This window comes from Acanthochromis polyacanthus, chromosome 4 (genome assembly GCF_021347895.1).
Source record: "Acanthochromis polyacanthus isolate Apoly-LR-REF ecotype Palm Island chromosome 4, KAUST_Apoly_ChrSc, whole genome shotgun sequence".
Taxonomy (NCBI): Eukaryota; Metazoa; Chordata; class Actinopteri; family Pomacentridae; genus Acanthochromis; species Acanthochromis polyacanthus.
The window spans coordinates 34,222,918-34,243,190 of NC_067116.1; the positions used below are offsets into that span (position 1 = coordinate 34,222,918).

General features: G+C 40.2%; 2 protein-coding genes across 2 annotated transcripts in view; one reads left to right on the top strand and one right to left on the bottom strand.

Annotated features, from left to right (window-relative positions):
• Window positions 1–20,273, bottom strand: part of palld (palladin, cytoskeletal associated protein) — a 74,205-nt gene that overhangs the window by 52,267 nt on the left and 1,665 nt on the right. The window contains exon 2 of the mRNA XM_022199508.2: window positions 18,262–19,200. Within this exon, the coding sequence (XP_022055200.1) occupies window positions 18,262–19,199 (938 nt within the window). The 5' untranslated portion in view covers window position 19,200. The remainder of the gene's footprint in view (window positions 1–18,261; window positions 19,201–20,273) is intronic.
• The window catches only part of anapc4 (anaphase promoting complex subunit 4), a 47,547-nt gene that overhangs the window by 14,685 nt on the left and 12,589 nt on the right, over window positions 1–20,273 (top strand). The gene's annotated exons all lie outside the window — the stretch shown is intronic.

Genomic DNA, 20,273 nt, shown 5'->3' on the forward strand with positions numbered 1-20,273 from the left:
GGATGGTTGTTCAAAACCTACCTGAGCTGTTGTTCTGCTCCCAGTTAGATAAATCAAAATCACCAGTGGTTCCCCTGATTTGCACTCACAGCTCCTCGTCCTGACAGCATGACACACACTGAGCTCTGACACTCTCACACCAGGACAGCCACTGAGTCACACAGTCATACAGACATACACAACAATACTCAGACTGAGCAGAGGGCTGGGAGGGAGGGAGAGAGCAGACCAGAGCTGCCAAATTCCACACAAAACACAAGAGTGGAAAAAAATACATTTAAGACTCATTTAAACAACAAAAAACTGTTTGAGAGCTGTCCGCACTGAATTCATTCATATAATTCCAGTGGTTGGTTAAAATGTCTCCATATTTTTCTCAACGATAAATCCCACCCACACTAGTCAAACTCGCTGTAACTCCAGAACCCTCAAAGCTGGAAACAGGTAAACTTCCTTTGATTGCAGGATACAAACATTTTACCAAGTACAACCACAGCCTTTTTTTTATCTCCAAAACAAAAAGCTAAACCTGCTTTTTTTTTTGCTCATACACGGGTCCTGTCTGCAATCTGCTGACCATCAAAAGCACCGCAGCAGGCGATGGGCTCGAGTCCAATGACCCTGTCACCATGGAAACCTCTAGGCTCTCATGTGTGACTGCAGACAGAGGGGTATCATAGAAACAAAAGATGACAGGGATACAGTACGTACTACAGTGTGACCCGAAAAGAGAGGGCACCAAATATACCAGCCCTTACTTAATAAATTCCACATGCCAGAACTAAGTAGGCCACTTAAAAAGCCCAGTTAGGCCATAACAAAAATAGCTTGGATAAGTCAGGATCTAAATAGACCACTTTGACTTGGCAGCACCTGGCAAGTACAGGACAGATGGCTGTGGCTACTGCGAGAAGTGTGTCATTCTTCGTACACACAAAATGAGAGTATAATAACGTGAAACGCTCCTAACTTCAAATTCACCTCGCTCAGCAGACATAAATCTGGTATCTGTGGTTTGCTTAGAGCTGCTGGGTTGATGGCTGATGCTCAGGCCGCAGCAGAATGAAAGGGTGTGGTGTGGTTGGCTCTCTGCTGGGGCTCCTCTCAGGCTCTAACGCAGGCACAAGTCGTGATATTTTGGTCTCTGTCAGTGAAGACCCTGAGAAGCCTGCCGCTGGGATGTGGCAGGTGGGACTATTTGTGGTTCTTGTTACTAAAATGGTCTCCCCTCTGTACGTGTCTGTGCCAGACTAAATGACAGAATAATCTGCAATGAGGAGCAAGCCCACATCTGACGAGGTCCTGTCTCAGCTGCCAGTGTGGGGGAGCACCGGAATACATTATTTAGAAAGCAAAATATGAGCAACTGTGTTTAGTTCTCATCAGTTAATATTTATAAGTGGTCATCAGAATACAGTTCAATTCTTAAAATCTATAGATTGCTTAAAATAGTTACTTTTTCAAACCTGCAATACTCAAAAAAATAAAAGTAGTTGCAGTTCAGCTGGTCAAACAACCTACACACATGTTAATATGGTTCCCATATTTTGAAATGTACAAAACTTATCAAATTATTTAATATTTCTAACAAAACTGTTTCCTAGTCTGGCTTTTTTTTCTTACTCATCCACTCCAGAACGTTCACCTTGTTGTCTTTAATCATTTATGTGTAACTTTGGCTTGCTGCTCTCAGTCATTGTCCTGCTGGAAAACAAATCTCCTAAGTCGCAGGCTGAATCCCAAACCGCCCCCTACACACTATCCCTACACACTACCCCTCCGTTTGCGCGTTCCCGTGGAGGGTCCTCCATATTAAGGGCCGTCCCAAACCGCGTAGTGCGGAGGGGGAGTGGACTGTTCAGCCCTTAAATAGCGAGTCTCCATCGATGCTCACTCTGGACAACTTTTTCAGGAAGTGCAACATCGAAATGGAGGAGGAAACAACATATCGATGTAAGTTCCACATGCGTCCATTATTTCTCCCATGCCTTTTTCACACTGACAGAACATCACAAAAAGAGTGGTGTAAAAAGATAAATCAAAAGAAACAAATCTTCTCTGCTGACGTTTGATTTAATTGTGCACCCCCTGACACCTTAAAATTTGAACACAACTGACAGAATTCATTTATTCATTCATTCATTTGTTGCATTTGAAATGCCAGATAATAGGATTGGAAAACATGTGAGTGAAAAAAGTGGGATGCTTTCGTCTTATGGAAGCAGCAGCGATCCTTGTTAGTTGCAACCTGTGCCACAGCGCTACAGCCATGCACAGTAGGCGTCTTTGTGTTACCATGGCGATGACGTCTTCCGTTTTCCGGTGAGGCGACAGGGCATCCCATTCCTGACGATCGTATTTATACCCTCCCCCTTCAATAATAGGTGCCCTCCACAGCTGCGAGTGTGACTTCTTTTGCAGTGACACTCGGTAGTGTAGGGGGAGTGTGTAGGGGGCGGTTTGGGATTCAGCCACTGTTCTTGTCAAGGCCCCTCCCTCTCCTGCTCAGCTCGTCAGCTCATCAGGAGCAGCTGTGGGAGAGCGCAGCTGAGCATGATGAACAATCAGCGCAGCATAAAAGCCTGGCTCTTCCTTCGGCTCGACGCTGGGTCATTAGATGCTGCTCTCTGTCCTGCACACACTGCTGTCTGGACTCTGCCTCTATGTCGATTACCTTCGCCTGCTTCTCACCCCGGAATTCCTCGTCTGCTCATCACTCCTCCATGTGCTCCCGGTCTGTCTGCTCCTCCATCCTCGCCACGTCCCCATCACCGGCTCCCTCAGCTCTGCCCCCCACCTCGTCTCCTGCTCCCCTCGACACTTCCGTGAGTCCCCTCTCCCTCACTGTTTAGTCTTAGTTAGTCCCCCACGACGGCCATCTGGTCCGTCGCCCTCAGTTCTGTTTAGTTTTCTGTTTAATAAATTCTTTATTTAATCACCTGCCTGCCTGTTTGCCTGCTTCATGGGTTCACACCGCCTAGCACGTGACAGTTCTCTTAAAGACTGCGTCAGGTTGTTGTCCAGGATTTCTCTATACTTTGCTTTTACCATTCAATTTTACAAGCCTTCCAAGGCCTGCTGTAGAGAACAATTCCCACATCATGATGCTACCACCACCATGCTTCACAGTGGGCATAGGGAGTGAGTGATGATGTGCAGTGTTTGGTGTCCACCTAGCATGGTCTGACAGTCAAAAAGCTTCATTTTGCTCTCATCAGATCGTCTTCCAGTTGACTTTAGAGTCTTCCATGTGGTTTCTGGTGAACTCCACTCAAGATTAGAAATTAGTTTGGGTTTTTTTTCCAACCGTGGGATTCTCTTTGTGATTCTCCCATAAAGCTTTGACTGTTGAAGAACATAATCAACAGTTGTTGTTTGTACAGTATCTCCTATCTCAGCTGCTGAAGCTTGTAGCTCCTTCAGAGGACTCGTATGTGTCTTGGTGGCCTCCCTCACTAACCTCTTTCTTACACAATCAGTTTTTGAGAATGACCTGTTCTAGGTAGACTTACACACAGGTCATATTCCTTCCCTTTCTTAATGATGGATTTGACTGTACTCCAATGGATATTCAGCAATTTAAAAATTGTCTTGTATTCATGGTCTGACTTCACAGAGTTACCTGGAGTGTTCTTTTGTCTTCATGATGTAGTTCTATCCAGGAATACTTATTCACCACCTTTCAGAAACAGTTTTTTTTAACAACATTTGAGACATTTTTACGACACTCAGATGATCTCCATTTCACTAACTGTGTGATTTCCGAGCACCACCAATGTGTTAAATTGACTGAATCACTTTAAAGGGGAGAATACTTAAGTAATCACATATTTTACATTTTATATTTTGAATTAATTGCATTACTTTGTAGATGTCTGGTTTCACTTTGAAATTAAGAGTCTTTTGTTGTAAATTCTTGCCAAAAAAGCCAAATTAAATTGACTATGATTCAATGTTGAACAGCAATAAAATGGGAAAAGCTCCAAGGGGGGTGAATACTTTTTGTCAGCATTGTAAATATCTGCAATTCTGTTAAAAACTACATCATTTTGGTATGCAAGCCTGCTTCCAGAACGTTGTGCAGTTATACGCTAACAAGTTGCAGCATAATAATTATAATATAACAATAATAATAATAATAATGATAGTGTGACTTCACCTTCAAAGCAGCTTCTGGGTTCAGTGTACTTTAGGTAGTAGTATTGTGTTAATACTTTATTCACTGTGCCACATGGAGTCAAAATGATAAATATTGTTGAGGCAGTCAAAATTATTTAGAAGATAGCTCAGGGAATATGTTACAAATCACACATTACTTACATGTATTGTGTGATCTAGAGTAAAATACATTTTAAAACCGGTCCAACGCTGCCAGTTGCACACACTGTCATCATGTGGTTCTTTAATTCAAATTCCTCTGGTTTGTGACGGACCTTGCTCCCATTTGTAGTGATAACAACATGAAAAGCCTCATACTTCCCCTGAGCCACAATAAAACCTGATTAATAAGAGGAAAGGGTTTTACAGTCTCTCGATGTTCCCATTAATTACTGAACGACTGACCGCGGCCGCCTCAGACCCACTGCTTCGTCTTACTGGCCACATTTTCAAAAAAAACAACAACTTTTAAATATCAAGCCAACAAAATAAACTTAGAGCAACATGCTGCACTTATTAAAATCTCCCCTGGTGAAAATTTAGTTTTTTGGGTTTTTTTTTGCCTTGTTAATATGTCCATATTGTGGTTTGTACATGTTGAAAGACATATTGTGAGTAAGACAAGCAGTCAAAGCCATGGCTGAGCATTTGTAAAATACTAGAAAATATTTGTAAAAAAACTAAAATGGCAAGACAGAGCAGGTCGCAACTTGTAAGATTGATTTCTAGAAGGAAATGTATGTAAAATACGAAAACATGAAGACCGCTAAGACAAACCAAAAGCCATTTAAAAACATGCACAACTTGAGAGTTTTCTCAAAAGTGACAATGAAAGAGGAATGTTAGATTAACAGAGCTGCACATTCCCCTCTGTCCACTATCCTTGTCTAATTAGTCCCATTCTTTAAAGACTCCATCCATCCATTCTCTATACACCGCTCTATCCTCACCAGGGTCGCGGGGGGTGCTGGAGCCTATCCCAGCTGACTCGGGCGAAGGCAGGGGACACCCTGGACAGGTCGCCAGTCTGTTGCAGGGCTACATATACAGACAAACAACCACACTAACATTCACACCTACGGACAATTCAGAATAATCCACTGTGCAGCCCCTCTTTAAAGACTCCCTTCAGAGAACATCAACTTCTTTTTACCTTGTTAGCATGTTCATGTAGTGTTTTCATATGCAAGAAGACACATCATGACTGCAGTAAGCACTGAGCACTGTGGCTGGACATTTCAGTCTTTCCACATTTGTTCCATCATTTCAAATTGGGTGTTAGATATGGGGTTTCATACATAACAAACCTAAGTAACCAACTTGTAGGGTGGGGCATTTTGTATCATTATTTTTCTTTCGAATCAGTTTCTGGGTCAATAATTTATGATGCAGGGAGTTCATCGACCTGCCCTTTCTGATGCAACATAGTTAAGTTATGTTAAGCCATCTGAAGGCAGAAAGGGATTATTTTCATGAAAATAACGTCCAAATATGATACACAGACATGAGTTTTAGGGGTTTAATCAATGACCAGAGGTGGAAGCACACAGTAAAGCATTCATACACTCACAAATGCAAAATAACTTCCCAGTCCCACCACAAACAACCCAAACTTGCATATTAAATCACACACCCACTTACACATAACGCTCCCCTGTTTGAAAAGGTCTTTCAAGGGTCAGCTGACATCACAAAAAAATGGGGGCATGCTGTCATGGCAACTTCTGTTTTTGCTCCAAGGAGACCGAATGACACTAACAAAAACAGAGGCTATGTCCTCTCATGATGTCATACGAGGACAATATATCCTCCCGACTGTCAAATAAATGCAGCAAGAAAACCAACAAAAGCAGCATCCAGAAGAGGCCAAAATTAAACAATATCAGTCGTATGAAATAAATGAAGCCGCATATTTAAACAGCAGCAGAAAGCCTCTTCTGCAAGGAAGCTGGATAACAAGGTCAGATGTCTAATTACACCCCCTGTTGTTGAGGTTACATCTGTTTTTGGGTATTTTTTTAACTATTTGCAAACCTAGCTGTGGGTACAAGTCACTGTAATTGTAACCGGTGTGGTTCTCGGATCGAGGAAGTTAGCCAAACTCCTTCTGTAGACATCAAGTACACACCTTTAGAAGACAAATTTCAGCAACTTACACATTTCTGTGCTGGCCCATAACCTCAACCATCGATCTTCCTGCCATTGAGCAATTTGGGATGAAGTAAAACCACATCGTAGTCTGCGTCAGACAATTTTAGGTATGTATCACAACTTTCTGGGAACGACAATTAGATGGAGTTAATGCAACAGCTTGAACCACACTGAGCAGAGCTGTGGTCACAAGCTCTGAGTCACCTCCGTGCAGCGAGGCCTTTCAGAGAGGAACTGTAATGAGTTTTGGTCCATCCTGTTGTAGTTGTCATCCTGAACCAGGTGCGATTTGTGACTCAAGAGTTTTTATACAGGGGGAGGCAGTGTACTTTAGGCTGAGACAAGTAAATATACCAGAACAAAAAAAAACAAATGTGCATGACCCCCCTTTTACCAGCCACCCACGGCCTCGCCACAAACATGCAAACACACAAAAACATCTGCTTCCATGACAGTCAGACCACCTCTCCTCATCTGCGGCTGAGTAATGCACCTCAGCGTTGGTAGCCTTGAATATTTTCAGCTCTGAAGCCCGCCTGAGGACTGACACTGATAAGATACTTCGCAAGCTGGATGCCCATTACGGAGCACCAAGTGACACCCTGTAATTCTGCTGCTGAAAGCCGAAGCGAAAGCAAGAAATTACAGTAAATGTCCTGCCAACAAAAGACTCGAGAAACTCTGTGACCTCTTCTCCAAATTTATGGACTCAGATCTGAGCTCCAATCGCACACACAAGAGCCGCACATTAAACATCTTCCCCTCTTGTGAAACCGAACCCTGCGGACTCCCTACTCCTGCTGTCGCTCCCCACGATATCAGGAGTCTAAACTGGAATGGGTGGGAAGACAGCGATGTTTTATTCGACTGAGGCGAAAAACAAACACGGAGAGACAAGGGAGCGAAGATGCATATCTTGGGTTTCTATGTAAGACAGTTTAACTTTTGCACAGCTGTTATCCTGTCACATGTACATGGGAAGGAAGACTTGAGCTTGTTTTTATGAGTCCCATTTGACCTCTCTGTTGCTCATAAAACAAGTATCCCCGCGCAGAGTTTTTTCACTACACAGCCAAGACCACAATACATTTACACACATCCTGCAGTTTTAAGCACCTACAGAGTTTGCTGCTGCTTCTACACTCAAACTACTTACAACAGCAGACCCCTAAATTCCACCACTTCAATATTGTCAGAGATACATAATTGAATCGGGCTCGACTTCAAACGCAACTCTTTGGCAGCCACACAGGAATCCAACGTCCAGGAAAAATAACAGCCGAAAATATCTCATCAAAAGGCAGATTACTGTAAGCTGAATCTAATGGCCATGCCTTATCAAGCATGATGAATAGCAGAGAGTCATTTAACAGGTGAACTGAGGAATGCAGCACGGTGCTTCCTGCTCACAGTCCAGCTGTGGAACAGACTCCGAGGCCGCAATGACTCAAACTTTAACCGAATGTACAGAGACAGACATGAAGTGTCACAGCTGAAAGCAGAAGTTCTTGATAATGTCACTGACAGAGGGACCAGATCCATGATGACTTTACCGCTCTTGAATTTGGTTATGCAAACCTGGATAGCTTTTTCTGCCATGCACACTGTAAAAAAGTTTTTAAAAGTTGTTGTCATTGTTTTTTTAACATTTTAAAACTTTACTTTCTTGAACAATTTACTGTGCAACAGATTTTACTTAGTTGTTGAACTACAGATAATACCTTGTAAAATCTAAAAAAAGCATTATTTATATGTTAACTACAATGTAAGAAGACAAAAAATATAAATAATCTGTATTTTCATGAGTGATAATTAATTGTTTTATAACATTTGATTGTAAATTCCACTTTTTTATTATTTAACTGTATTTCAATTAACAGAAAAATCATGTATATCAACAAGACAAAGTGTTCTCACTTTTGTTTAATTGAAGATAATTAGTAAAATCGCAGAAAAAAGTACTAATTTATATATAAATGTTTTTTTAAGTCAAAAATATAAAATAATCTCCCCGTCGAAAATCTGTATTTTTATAAATGGTAATATGTTCACCCTTAGACTTTAAAATTAAGACAAATAATATCATCATTTTGCAGATATTTTCCGTTATTTAAAAGAAAAATTCAGTTTATTAAGGATTGAAAAATGGTGAATAATTTCTTCATTGTTTTTAAAAACAGATTTCCTGTTCTGTTAAATTACAGCTATTATCGATTAAATCATTTTAAAAAAGTATCAGTTTACATGTTGACTGTTTAAAAGTAAGGAGAAACTGTAAATAATATTATCATCAAAAATCAGCATTTTTACAAATAGTTATTCATTCTTTTACAAGGTGCGACAATCTATGAGATTTGCTGTTTTAATATCGGCCATAAAATATAATTTTACAGTTATCTGTTGTTATTTGAAAGAAAATTATGTTTTGTTAAATATGAATTTACATATTGATTTTTTTTAAATGATCCAGTTTTTTAAAAGACTAAAACAAAAAATCAATGAAGAAAAAGAAAAATCTATTTTGACATTGTTTTTCTGGCACGTGCTGCTAGATTTTCTTTCTTTTTTTTTTTATGGTGTGCTTAAAAGTGAGAGGCATTAGTGCTGAGGTTTAAGTAATCTGAGCGTTTGTGATCTGACTGATTTCCAGTGAGCATTCAGGTTTTACTGACTGTGGTCGGCTTGATAGACTTGGTTAATGGTGGTGGTAAGTGTGTATATGTTTACGGATGATGTCAAACAGACCTGCTAACACCAGAAGAGGAGGACAGAGTTAGGATTTATGGAGTGTCCTCTGGCCATCCCCCTGTCGAACTTGTCTTGGATTACCATCCTCCTGCCGTACATGACTGCTGCCTTTGTCCACAACAGACATGCTTCATATTAAATCTGGTATTCCACTTCTTCAACTGTCACTGATCCACTTATATAACTCCCTACAAATCCCATCTCCCTCTTCTCTCAGGTCTTATTTAACCCTTTGTCAGGTGATGGTTTAGTTTAGCAGTAATTTATTGACCATATATTTGAGAAAAAAGCATTCCTTCTTATCGTTGTCCAAAGACGTGGTGAAAAATGTAATATGTTATGGTATTTGGGGAAGAAAACCTCTTTTCTCATGGTATTACACGACACACTTATTAAGCAGAAAATGTGATTTCAAAGAGCCCAGAATCCTCTTGGCTGTGTCTAAGATTATTAGACCTCTGGATTAAAAGTAGAGCCTGACTGAATGTGGATATTTGAGTGCCAGTTTCTAAAGAGTGAATATATTGGTCAATATTCTTCATGCGTGTATAGTATATGTAGATATATACATGCAGTATGTTAGAGTTACATTGAAAGGGGAAAGTAATGGAGCCATTTTTTAACTTTCAAGCAATGTATTTTAACAAACTAAGACACCACTTTACGCCGCATTATCATCTGCTCAGCTCAGTGCTCTGCTACATGTGCTGCAGGCAGTGCTGAGAGTATTACCACTTTTGGATAAACTATGGGATGAAGTGCTTTCTAAATTACTGACATCTTTTTTTCCACCATTATATTCTACAAGAAAAATAAATAAAATTGGCATATTTCTGGCAACTTTTACACAGATACTGATTCATCAATCCAGTTAAAAGTTGTATTATCCAGCACACATTATAACTGTTTGATGCTAACATATGTATTTCCTAGAAAGTTAAATCAGCACAATAAAAACTCACACACGCACATGTGCACAGAGGTAAAAGGAACACAGTTTCAGTGTGTTTGGCTGAGCAGAAAGATTAAAGCATTTTGGGAAGAGTCACACGTGAAAAGATCGCTTTGAAAAGAATTTCAAGTCTATATCAGTAAGCACATGATTACAGATGAACCTTAGTTTTCTAAATGGCAAAAACTCAATAGCAGATGGTGTCAGACCTTTCACTAAAACAAAAAACTTTGAAGGGAAACAGTTTAGATAATTTTAGGACCCTTTATGGATTATGTAAAGGAGCTGAATTTGACTGATAATCTTGTGAAGAACAAGATTTAGTGTTTGTTGTAAACCATGCAGACTTTATAAAGGTGTAAGAGTCAGTTAGAATAGTGAATAGGAATTATTATCTGTTAGATGAGAGGAGCAATTCACTGTTAATGCAGTTTTTTAATGCATTAGTGTGTTTGTTGTTTGAAAATAAATAGAAATAGTGTTTGGAAATGTTTAATTGTTCTTGTTTTACACTAGTTTAAAATGTGCTTTTAGGTATAGGTAAAATCAGAAAAATTAAAGAGCATATCATAATCTAAGTTGTATGGATCTGCTTTGTCTGTGTGTGTCCATGGTGGAGAAGAAGATTAATGTCAGCTTTGGGTCTGTATGTCATTAGCAGTCGAGGTCAGAACCCTCCGAAACTCTGAGGCCGGAAGGTGAGCAGGAAAAGTCTCACCTCAACGGGTGAAACTTCACACTCTGTCTCCAGGCCAGAGGAAGGCCGAGGCCACCGCTGAGGCTCAGACAGGGCAGCTCCATCCGTCACAACCGCTGTTAACGTACTAGTGAAGAATACCACTGACAGACTTCCATCTGACTGTTTTACTGCTGATGCCTCACAGTCCACATGTGCAGAATCTGCAGCAGGCCAAGTGTGAAAGTGGTGGAAAAGGTGTGCAGGGTCTGCTGAGTGGTGATATAGATTACATGAAAGTTTGCCTATTTATGGTTCCCTCACGAAAGTGTCTGGCAGCCTGCACTGAACAAGCTCAAATGTACTCGCGCCTTCGAAAACATCTTTGCAACTGAGTTATGAACAAGCTTCGGTTATCAGCTAGGTGAGAACTAAATAATACGTCAAGCTGGCTACCTCACACCAGCATGCAAAACCTCTGTACAGTTTCTGTAGTTAAAGTCACACCTTCTTAAATGTTTTCATGTTCCAGGAATGTTAAGTTCCGGACAAATAGCCCCCATATAGTGTAACGTTATAGCCTCGGTGCGGCAGCCACAGTCTCTCCGGGCTCTCTCATTACTGGAGCTTAAATATGAAATGACATCATGCTTGCAATTTTTTTTTGTTAGGAAAGGCAGGTATAAAAATACCAGCGCTTTTCCCTTTTCCCCTCCTCCCGTTGAGATCAAATGAGCCCATGAGGGAGAATTTAAAATTACGGCCTTCCAGAAACAGGCCAAACAGTCAGCATTACAGTCGGGCTACGTCATGAGTCAGCAGTGGGTCACCTGCTATGACCTCATACAGAGTCTGTTTCACAAACCGTAGCAGGAAAGGCTACTGTATGTGTTAGCTGCAGAAATGTAACGGCTTCTGCAACAACAGGCCCGTGTGTCAGGAGTGTATTGTTCTTATATCTGTGTGAAAATGTCTGAAGTCAGTATAGCGCCATAAAGTCTGCAGGAAAGAAGCAGAGGAACCGAAAACCAAATCAAATCAGAAGCCAAATGAGAACCCAAACTGACTTTTAATAATACTGATGTTCTTCCTTATTATGTTCCATTAACATGATATGATCTTTCTTCAGTTTTAACAAGCTGTGGACCCAAAACACAATTTAAACAGCAGCCAAACAAAAAAACAAAATGACTTTTATCATATGTTTGTTCCATTTCCATCATGGTCGCTGTCCCATTTCATGCTTTTGTGACACTTCACGTAGGTTGAATATTTTAGATTAACTGAACAACATCCTCATGTGCACAGCAGCAAAAATAAAGACAATAATATCAAACTATCATCTCATATAATCCAGACAAACCGATTTTACAACCGTAAGTGATGTTTGCAGCCCTTTTTTTTGCTAATAGTTCGGTTCAGTTTGGGTGCTCAGTAATGGCTTTGATTTCCCATTTTGTAAATTTGCAGTTACAAATTGCACATTAAGATCCTCTTTTACCTTGTTAGCATTTTCATATAGTGTTTTTTAATTCTAAAGGATACATCATGAGTAAAATGAAAAGGCAAAACCACCTTGAAACTTTTGTGTACTGATGACAGTCTCAAAAACACGGATTCAAACTTCCAAAGAATCATAAATCTAAAACAATAACCTCACCAACTTGTAGGGTGGGAATTTCCGTACCATCACTGTTCTTGAGAATCAGTTTATTGTTCGAGCATGTACGCCTGAAATAATCTACGCCCTTTAAAGGCAGGTGGGGATTGTTTTAGTGGGAAAAAAATTCTTAATATCGAACTTTGAGACAGAGAAAGTGTCCAGTAGGAAGCTGTGCACAGGCCAGGAAGTATTTTTCTCTAACCAAACAGGAAATGCAACAAATATACAGAGAAGAACTACAGTATAAACTACTGATTTGAGTTTTTTTGAATGTGAGTAAGTGACAGTAGAAAGAGAAAGTAGATCTCGAGGCCTCAGACATTATGATTAGACGGTGAATGACTACAGCTTTGTGGAAGGAAGTGTTCTACAATATGATCAAGTTTTTGGGGTTCTAGACCTAAATCATATCTGTTAAAGGGTCAGGCCTTTCAGGTTAGTTACAAAAAAAGGATAAACAGAACAATTTATTGAGTTAAAAGACGGTAATTTGCAAACAACAGCCATGTTTAGTAGATGCTTGTGTATCCTTTCATGTCTGTGTATCTGGGTGATCGGTTTTAGCTCGAACAGGCGAAGTATGCTCAAGTTTGAACAAGGATCAAACTGAATATTTGATTACAAATTCCATCATCCGTCTATGGAATGTCGTCTCCTCCTGATGGTGGAGACGCCGCATCACAGAGATGTTTTAGCAGAATTCCTCGGCGGCCTCTTAAGGTCCAAAAAGTTTCCCCTGTGGTTTTGCGTATTTGGTTAAAACCAAGAAACCGCGGCGGCTCTCTACTGTAACTGCCCTTCTCTCTGTCCATTCAAAACCAAGTCAAGTTTTGAAATGCCTTGTTTGCACAGCAGGCAGTTAGCTTAATGACATGGAAGAGCATCAGACAAAATGCCTTTGAATGGCATGCCACAATTGGAGATGGGCTTTCTCTGTCGGCTTTGCAGTTTAATGAAATAGTGGGATATTAGGCACCTGTTTGGAGTTCTGCACAGTGAGACCTCACACGATCAATTTTGTTTAGAAATGCTCTCTTTAACAGCACGAACTCACACACACGCCCTGACTGAGTACATTCCCTTTTTCCTGATGCCAAGAGCTAATCTTAACCCAAAGCTCGCCCGTTGAAGAAGTGAAAACAGACCAAAATGACCTCAGACCGAAAAAATGCTCAGGTTTCCACAAGGATATAACTCCCATGCATCCCAATACCAGAGATGCATCATTATAAACAGAGCGTTACATGAAGTATTGTGTGTGAAGAGCATGAGAGCACTCTGAAGAATACCAGGCGCTCAGCACCGTAAGACTCTCCGGCCGAGACAAATTGTGGTTGACCACAGAGGGCCGCGCCCAGCAGCCAGCCACCAGGAATTCCTCTTTGACTGGCTGTGGAAAACGCTGGCATCATCAGCTCAGCACCAACCACTTATACTGAGAGAACGAGGAGGCGCATCACCTGCACATCGGACTGCCGACTGCATCAAAGGTGCTGCTCATCGGAAATGAACAGAAAGAAGGTTTTTAAAGCTGTTGATTACACCTGTAAAAACTCATCTCAGTGCAATAAAATAGTCCCTTCATGCCTTAAATCTATACATTTAAAAACTACTCATATGTATCTGTACCCACTCCTCCTCAGAGCACTCCAGCTTACCTATAGCTCAACACCACAAACACTGTTAAACTACTCTACGCTACACAAAGACAAGCTCTGAAGAAGAATAATGACATCAAAGTCTCTTATTGGAATCTGGCAGAATGAATTCCTTTAGTTTTAAATATACAAAGATCCAGAAGTCTGAATTTCCGTTCAGCCACGGCGTTGACTACTAGTTTTGCTCATAATGTGTCTCCTGTTCATCAAATAAAACCATTACTTTTTACTGGAGATGAAGAACAAAATATCCAAATGTGAAACAAAATCATGAATGACAAACGTAACAAACAAAAAACAACTCAATGCAAACCAAAAGATGCAAATAATTTAAAACAGGGTTGCAAGCAGGTTGCAAAATTTGTTGGTTTAATTATGTGATAGTAATGACTGTCTTCCTTTTTGATATTCTGCTTGTGTGGATGTTTTTTAGATAAATTATTCAATCCCATGGGGAGTATTATATCATGTAGATGGAATATGTTTAGGAAGTGCAGGACATCAGTAATATTAAAAGTGAGTCTGGTTTCTTGTTTGGCTACTGTTTGGATTTGGGTTTTGGTTTCAGGGCTAGTTTTCTGTTTCTTCCCTGCAGACTCTTTGGCGCTATATTGACTTGAGACACTTTGACACACAAATACAGGAAAGATGCAGTTCTAGCAGACGGGCCTATTGCTGCAGAAGTGTATATCATAGTGTAGCAAACTGTTGCAGTAGCGCTTCCTAATGGCTAATGGTAAATGTGTCTCCCAACATAAAAAAAACACCATTTTTTAATCAATTCTTCAATGCATTTGTGTTTGCTTGCACACTTATTACAACTAACTGCATGCAAACTCCAAAGAAAAGCTGTAAGAAAGGTCCTCTATACGAAATAAAAAGAGGAGTTCTTATGACCTTAATGTTCTGCACATTAATCACATACAACTAGAGCTGCTGCAGAGAAAACTTCAGCTTTGGAATTCTGACTTTCTTACTTTTATTGATAGAAGATGTTTCCAGAAGGAGCACAATTCTGCTTTGGATAGTAAACAATTTGCTGCCATCTAGTGTCCACAATCAGTAGGCAACACTGGAAAGTCCCAGTGTGCACAGACAATACCAAGTGCTTATCAGTCAAAGTGTGAAAGAGACAATCGATCAACAAAATCTGCTGCCCGAATCTGCGCTTGGCTTCAGATCTTTCACTCTCAATATATAACAGCAACTTCATTCACTTTCTACAGCATCAATATCACAGCCTTTATAGGAGGAAAAGTCAACACTTTCCTCACTTCCCATTCCTCAGCTTTCTGTACGTTTTCTGTGTTATAGAGCATCAGTACTTCCACACTGTCTGGCCTCTCCTGTTTCCCTGTGGCCCAACACGCCACGCGCTACCTTCATGTTCCCCAAGAAGGTGTGGGGAGATGTGGAGCCTGGTGACTGAAAACGCCTTGTCATTGCATTGCCTGCATTCCTGTGCCTGGCTCCTATTGGCCTGAAGACTATTTATACAGCCGCAGCAGAGGCCCCTCATAGCCTACTGGGGAGATACACTTCCTGGGCTGCTGGCTTTATGTCTCCTGACTGCACAAACACCTAAATATGTGACAACTAGCTGAAACAAAACCTCGCTTTGGAGGGTCTATCATTGCAAACAAAACAGGTTAAACCCACATATTTAAATATGAAATATGGTTGCAATGAGTCAAAAGAGACAAAATATGCATAAAGGTCAATTTCAAGAGGGAATGCAAGAGATATAATGTCCTCAGTATTCAGAACAAGTGCATTTGCCACCCCCTACAAATATATGAAGGAAGCAGAAGAGTTTTATTTTGAAAAACTGCTGTAATGTTCCTTTTGGACACAACAATAGAGATACATGCAGAGAAGATACAAATTACTGCAGAAAAAAAATCGCCAAAATGTAGAAAATGAAGTGCTAAAAATGTCCAACACAGTTTGTGTCTTCCCGCAGGCCTATGTTCATGTAATTAAGACAAAGTTTAGTGAAATGTGTTCAAAATGATGCACAAACTTTCCAGCTTCATGTAAAACTGCAACCTCTCATCATAAATTGACTTCTAACAGTTGAGTGAAGAGCTGCAATAAGTAAATAAAATATATCCTGGATGTAAAAAGGCCTCCAGATGTAATATTAGGGTTTATTAGTTAAAATAGAAATCAGCGTTGTGAATTAGACTATTTTGGAGTGTGTCGTCCTTGATCATGGAAATTCATCCGGAACAGACCACTTAAATTGAAACGTTAATTAGCTGAGGTATGTCCCTGTAGTAAACAGCGAGCATGTTGACCAGGCTGTAAGGTTGACATATCTAGAAACAAGAGAGGAGTGTATTTTTAGTTTGCTGATGAACTGGTGTAAATAACCAGGGGCAGGCAGTGCAGCCCTACAGGAATAACAGTTGATCCAGGAATAAATGAGACGGCGTCCCTGGCACAGGTAACTCTGGATAAATGTGCTTACACAGAGTGGACGTCCCCTTCAGCTCAAAACCCGGGGCTCTGCTTGTCAACACATTTGTAATTCTCGCCTGCAGGCCTCCTCTCACTTCTCTCACCTTATCTGAAAAGACTGCTGGTCTGGTCAACATCACTCACACTGAGGTACAGAGGTCTGTTCATACAGTGGAGGTCAGAGCTTTCTGGATTCAGATTTTTTCTATGGCCTGAGATGAAAATCACTTTTCTTAACCCTTGTGTTGTCCTACGGGTCAAAATTGACCCATTTTAAAGTTTGAAAATGTGGAAAAAAATATGTATTTTCACAGTGAAACTTCTCATGTCCACATTTTCAACATTTTTGGGAAATCTCTGAACATTTTTAGTGGAAAAAAATGTTAAAGATGTTTCTGAAGGACATTCATAAAAAATTCCGTGAATGTTCTTAAAGAAAATATTAGAAGTTTTACTGATATATACGTAATCACTTTATTTTAGGATTTTTTTACTCATTTTTTTGAAAATATAGCTAAAACCATCTGCTAAGGATTTAGATATTTTTTCTTAATTGAGGAGAAGTAATCATAATTTCACTTGGTTTATAAAGGTCAGAACAAATGTGAATGATGAGCAAATTAAGAACAAGAATATTGCGATTATTTTAACAGGTGTCGTGATTCCAATATTAGTCACAATTTTATTAGAATTGCACATTAGTTTCAATTCTTTTTCACTGAAAAAAGCATCAAAATGATGTGAATTGTGCAGGATATTCAGTTATGTCTGGAGAATATAATTTCTAGGCTGGGAACTCTCTGTAGCACCGCAATATTTCAGTTATAATGACAAACTCCTGCTCCTCTGCAAGTAATGCACTGCGTAATACTGCAATATTGATAATACTTCGATTATTTGTACAACCCTGGTCAGAGACAGCTTTCTTATACAGTCTTCTTCACTGCTGTCAATGCTTATCATTACCATGCTGGATGCCAGAACTCCTTAACGTACTGTACCATATCACCACAAAAATCAACGCATTTATACACTTGAGCATATTACCTTCAGGACAAAACATCTACTTCACACTACAGCAGCCACGTTCACCAAAGCAGCAAAGCTAACAAATCAATAAAAGCTATGAAAACCATCATTCAACAGGGTTTGTTAAGATTTCCATGTTTTGCTGCACTTTGCTTTTTTAAATTATATAAAAAAGTCAACACCTTTAATATGTTAAAACTCTTAAAAATCCTCTTGGTGAAATTAAACTGTGTTCATAATAAACTTACAAAGAGGCAATGCTTGTGAGAAAATTTTAAATCACTATTTAGTACATGGGAAAAACAGATTTGTGCCAGTAAATAAAAACTGATATCGGTACTTGATTACCACATGCAACATAAATAGTCAGTTAATGAATCAGTTTATGGGTAAAGCAATGAGCAACCTAGTAATATCAACTGGATGATTAAAAAATAGCTAAATGAAAGAATCAACTAAAAAAATTTAATGGAGCAAGTGATTATTAAAGGCGATTAAATACAAAACAAAACAAAACAAAATGACCGATGATTGCATTTGCAGAAGATTGCAGAAGAAGAAGAAGAAGAAGAAGAAATAAGTAGAAGAAGAAAAAGAAGAAGAAGATCACACTGGAGGATTCCCAGTATTGAGTAAATTTTAAATCCATTATCCATGAAACATAGCATCGTTAAGTGTCACATCATTTTTATTATATGTAACAGCAGGTATGCGTCAAATCCAACCCACACAGTAAAGTCATATTAATCAGATGAAAACCTACCTGACGAGGGGCTGTGGGTTTCCTCTGACTCTACATTCCAGTCGGATGGGGCTTCCCTCTGCCACCTCCTGACTCTTCAGCTTCTGGAGGAAGCAAGGAGGCGACAGAGGTCCTGCTGCTGTTGGAGCTCCAGATTGTTGGTACCTCGCTGAGGCTGCGACTCCCACCGGACCTCCAGGCTGAGGAACTGTCTCCTGCTGGATGAACTGAGCCTCCTCCTGTTGGCCTGGAGGCAGAGAGGGAGCAGAAGCTGAGCCCTGAGGGACCGGCCGCTGACTTCTGGGAGACAGATAGCCGCTGTCAGGAGATGACGAGTCCTCCTCCACCTGCTGCTCCAGATGAGCTGCGCCTTTGAAGATGGATGACAGCTCCTCGATGAAGGTGGCGGCTCGACTGCAGAACTCCGTGGCTGAAGCGGCCCGATCATTCAGCTCCAGGCCCTCGTGCACCAGCCTGGGTTTGTCCTGCTTATAAACCGGCTGTAAGGGTTTGTGACGGACGACCTTCTCAGAGGACGGAGATTCACTGGACGCTTTAACTGCTGCATTGTCATCTGGGCAAGGGGCTTTGGTCTGGTGGTGCAGGTTTGGGCTGGTGTTGAGGTTTTCAGTAGTCACAGGAAGGGAGGGGATGGGTTGGAGAGCCTGCTCCGGTTGTGAAGGATTAGAGCAGCCTGGATCTTCAGATTCACATTTGTCACCAAAGGCCTCCCGGGCCAGGTCCAGGCTAAGGTTAATCTCTTCTGCGCTCAAGAAGGCAGTAAGATCCGCAAAGTCTCCGTCTCCAGAATCCAGCTCTGGCACTGAGTCCAGGTAGAGTTCTCCGTCAGAAGAGGCCTCAGAAAACACTCCTCCATCACCCTCCAACGTCCCGCCTGCTGCCGGGTCCTTCAGCAGCAGAGAGATGGGGAGTGGCTGATTCCAACTCCCGTCCTGCATCCTGAAATAGACATGAAGCCATCATCAACCAGACATTTACACACAGTTACTCTGCAGACAGTAAAGTTTATGCTGCACACAAGACCCATCGGTAAAACGGAAAATGACAAACAGGCAGAAGAGAAGTCAGATTTAAAATATAGACTTTCCAGGACTGTCAGTTGCTCTCACAGCCATAGCTGTCAGGATGACTCAGGCCTGTGTTGTCTGGACACAGTTGGTGGGTATTAACACTGAGGTCACAGTGGACATGACTGGCATTTCTTACTGCTTTGTTTCTGTCAGGGCATTTTGCCCCATCAATCTGCTCTTTGTTTTTATTTCCTCATGTGTGTTTTCATCCATATAAACTGGATTAAGGTTGTGCAATAATTAGAGTTGGAAATAACAACTATATTCATTTCTGATTGTTTCTTTTTTGAATAAGTTGGGTAAATTTTTGTCTATAGAATGACACTAAGAGCTGAAATAAATGCCATTATGATCAGTATCCAAAGTTCATTGTAGTAGGTTTAATTTTAATTCATCTTTAAGCATCAAACACTGATTCTGTGAAAGTATTATTCACCAACTTGTGTCTTTTCTATGTCTACATTTATTGTAGAAATGTCTTCATTTACGTGAAGAAAAACACTCAATTCAGGCATCAGGTTACAATTATATATGATTAATATAATGGAATATATTATAATTATAATTCATATTTTGATAGTAAAAATGTAAAATATGAGGTATTAACGGCCAACTCCATGCAACTTTTTGTAAAATGTCACAAGACAAATTTTTTTAGTGCATAGAGAAATTTTCAAAGAGATTTTAGTTACCAGCAGCAAAATGATGAGAACTGAGATTAATGCCTTTTTTTTTTTTAAATCAACCAGTTTTGTTAATTAGGATTTAATTTACTGATGCATAATAGACATCTTTGTTTCAAAATAATAAGAAAATGCAGGCATTTCTGTCGAATGAGATCACACAGACTCGTCATTCTTACTGTCCAATTTTGACAGATATTGCAAGATGAGTTGTGATTTTAGTGGAAATTGTAATTTTTGCTTTTCTTTTCCATTGAAA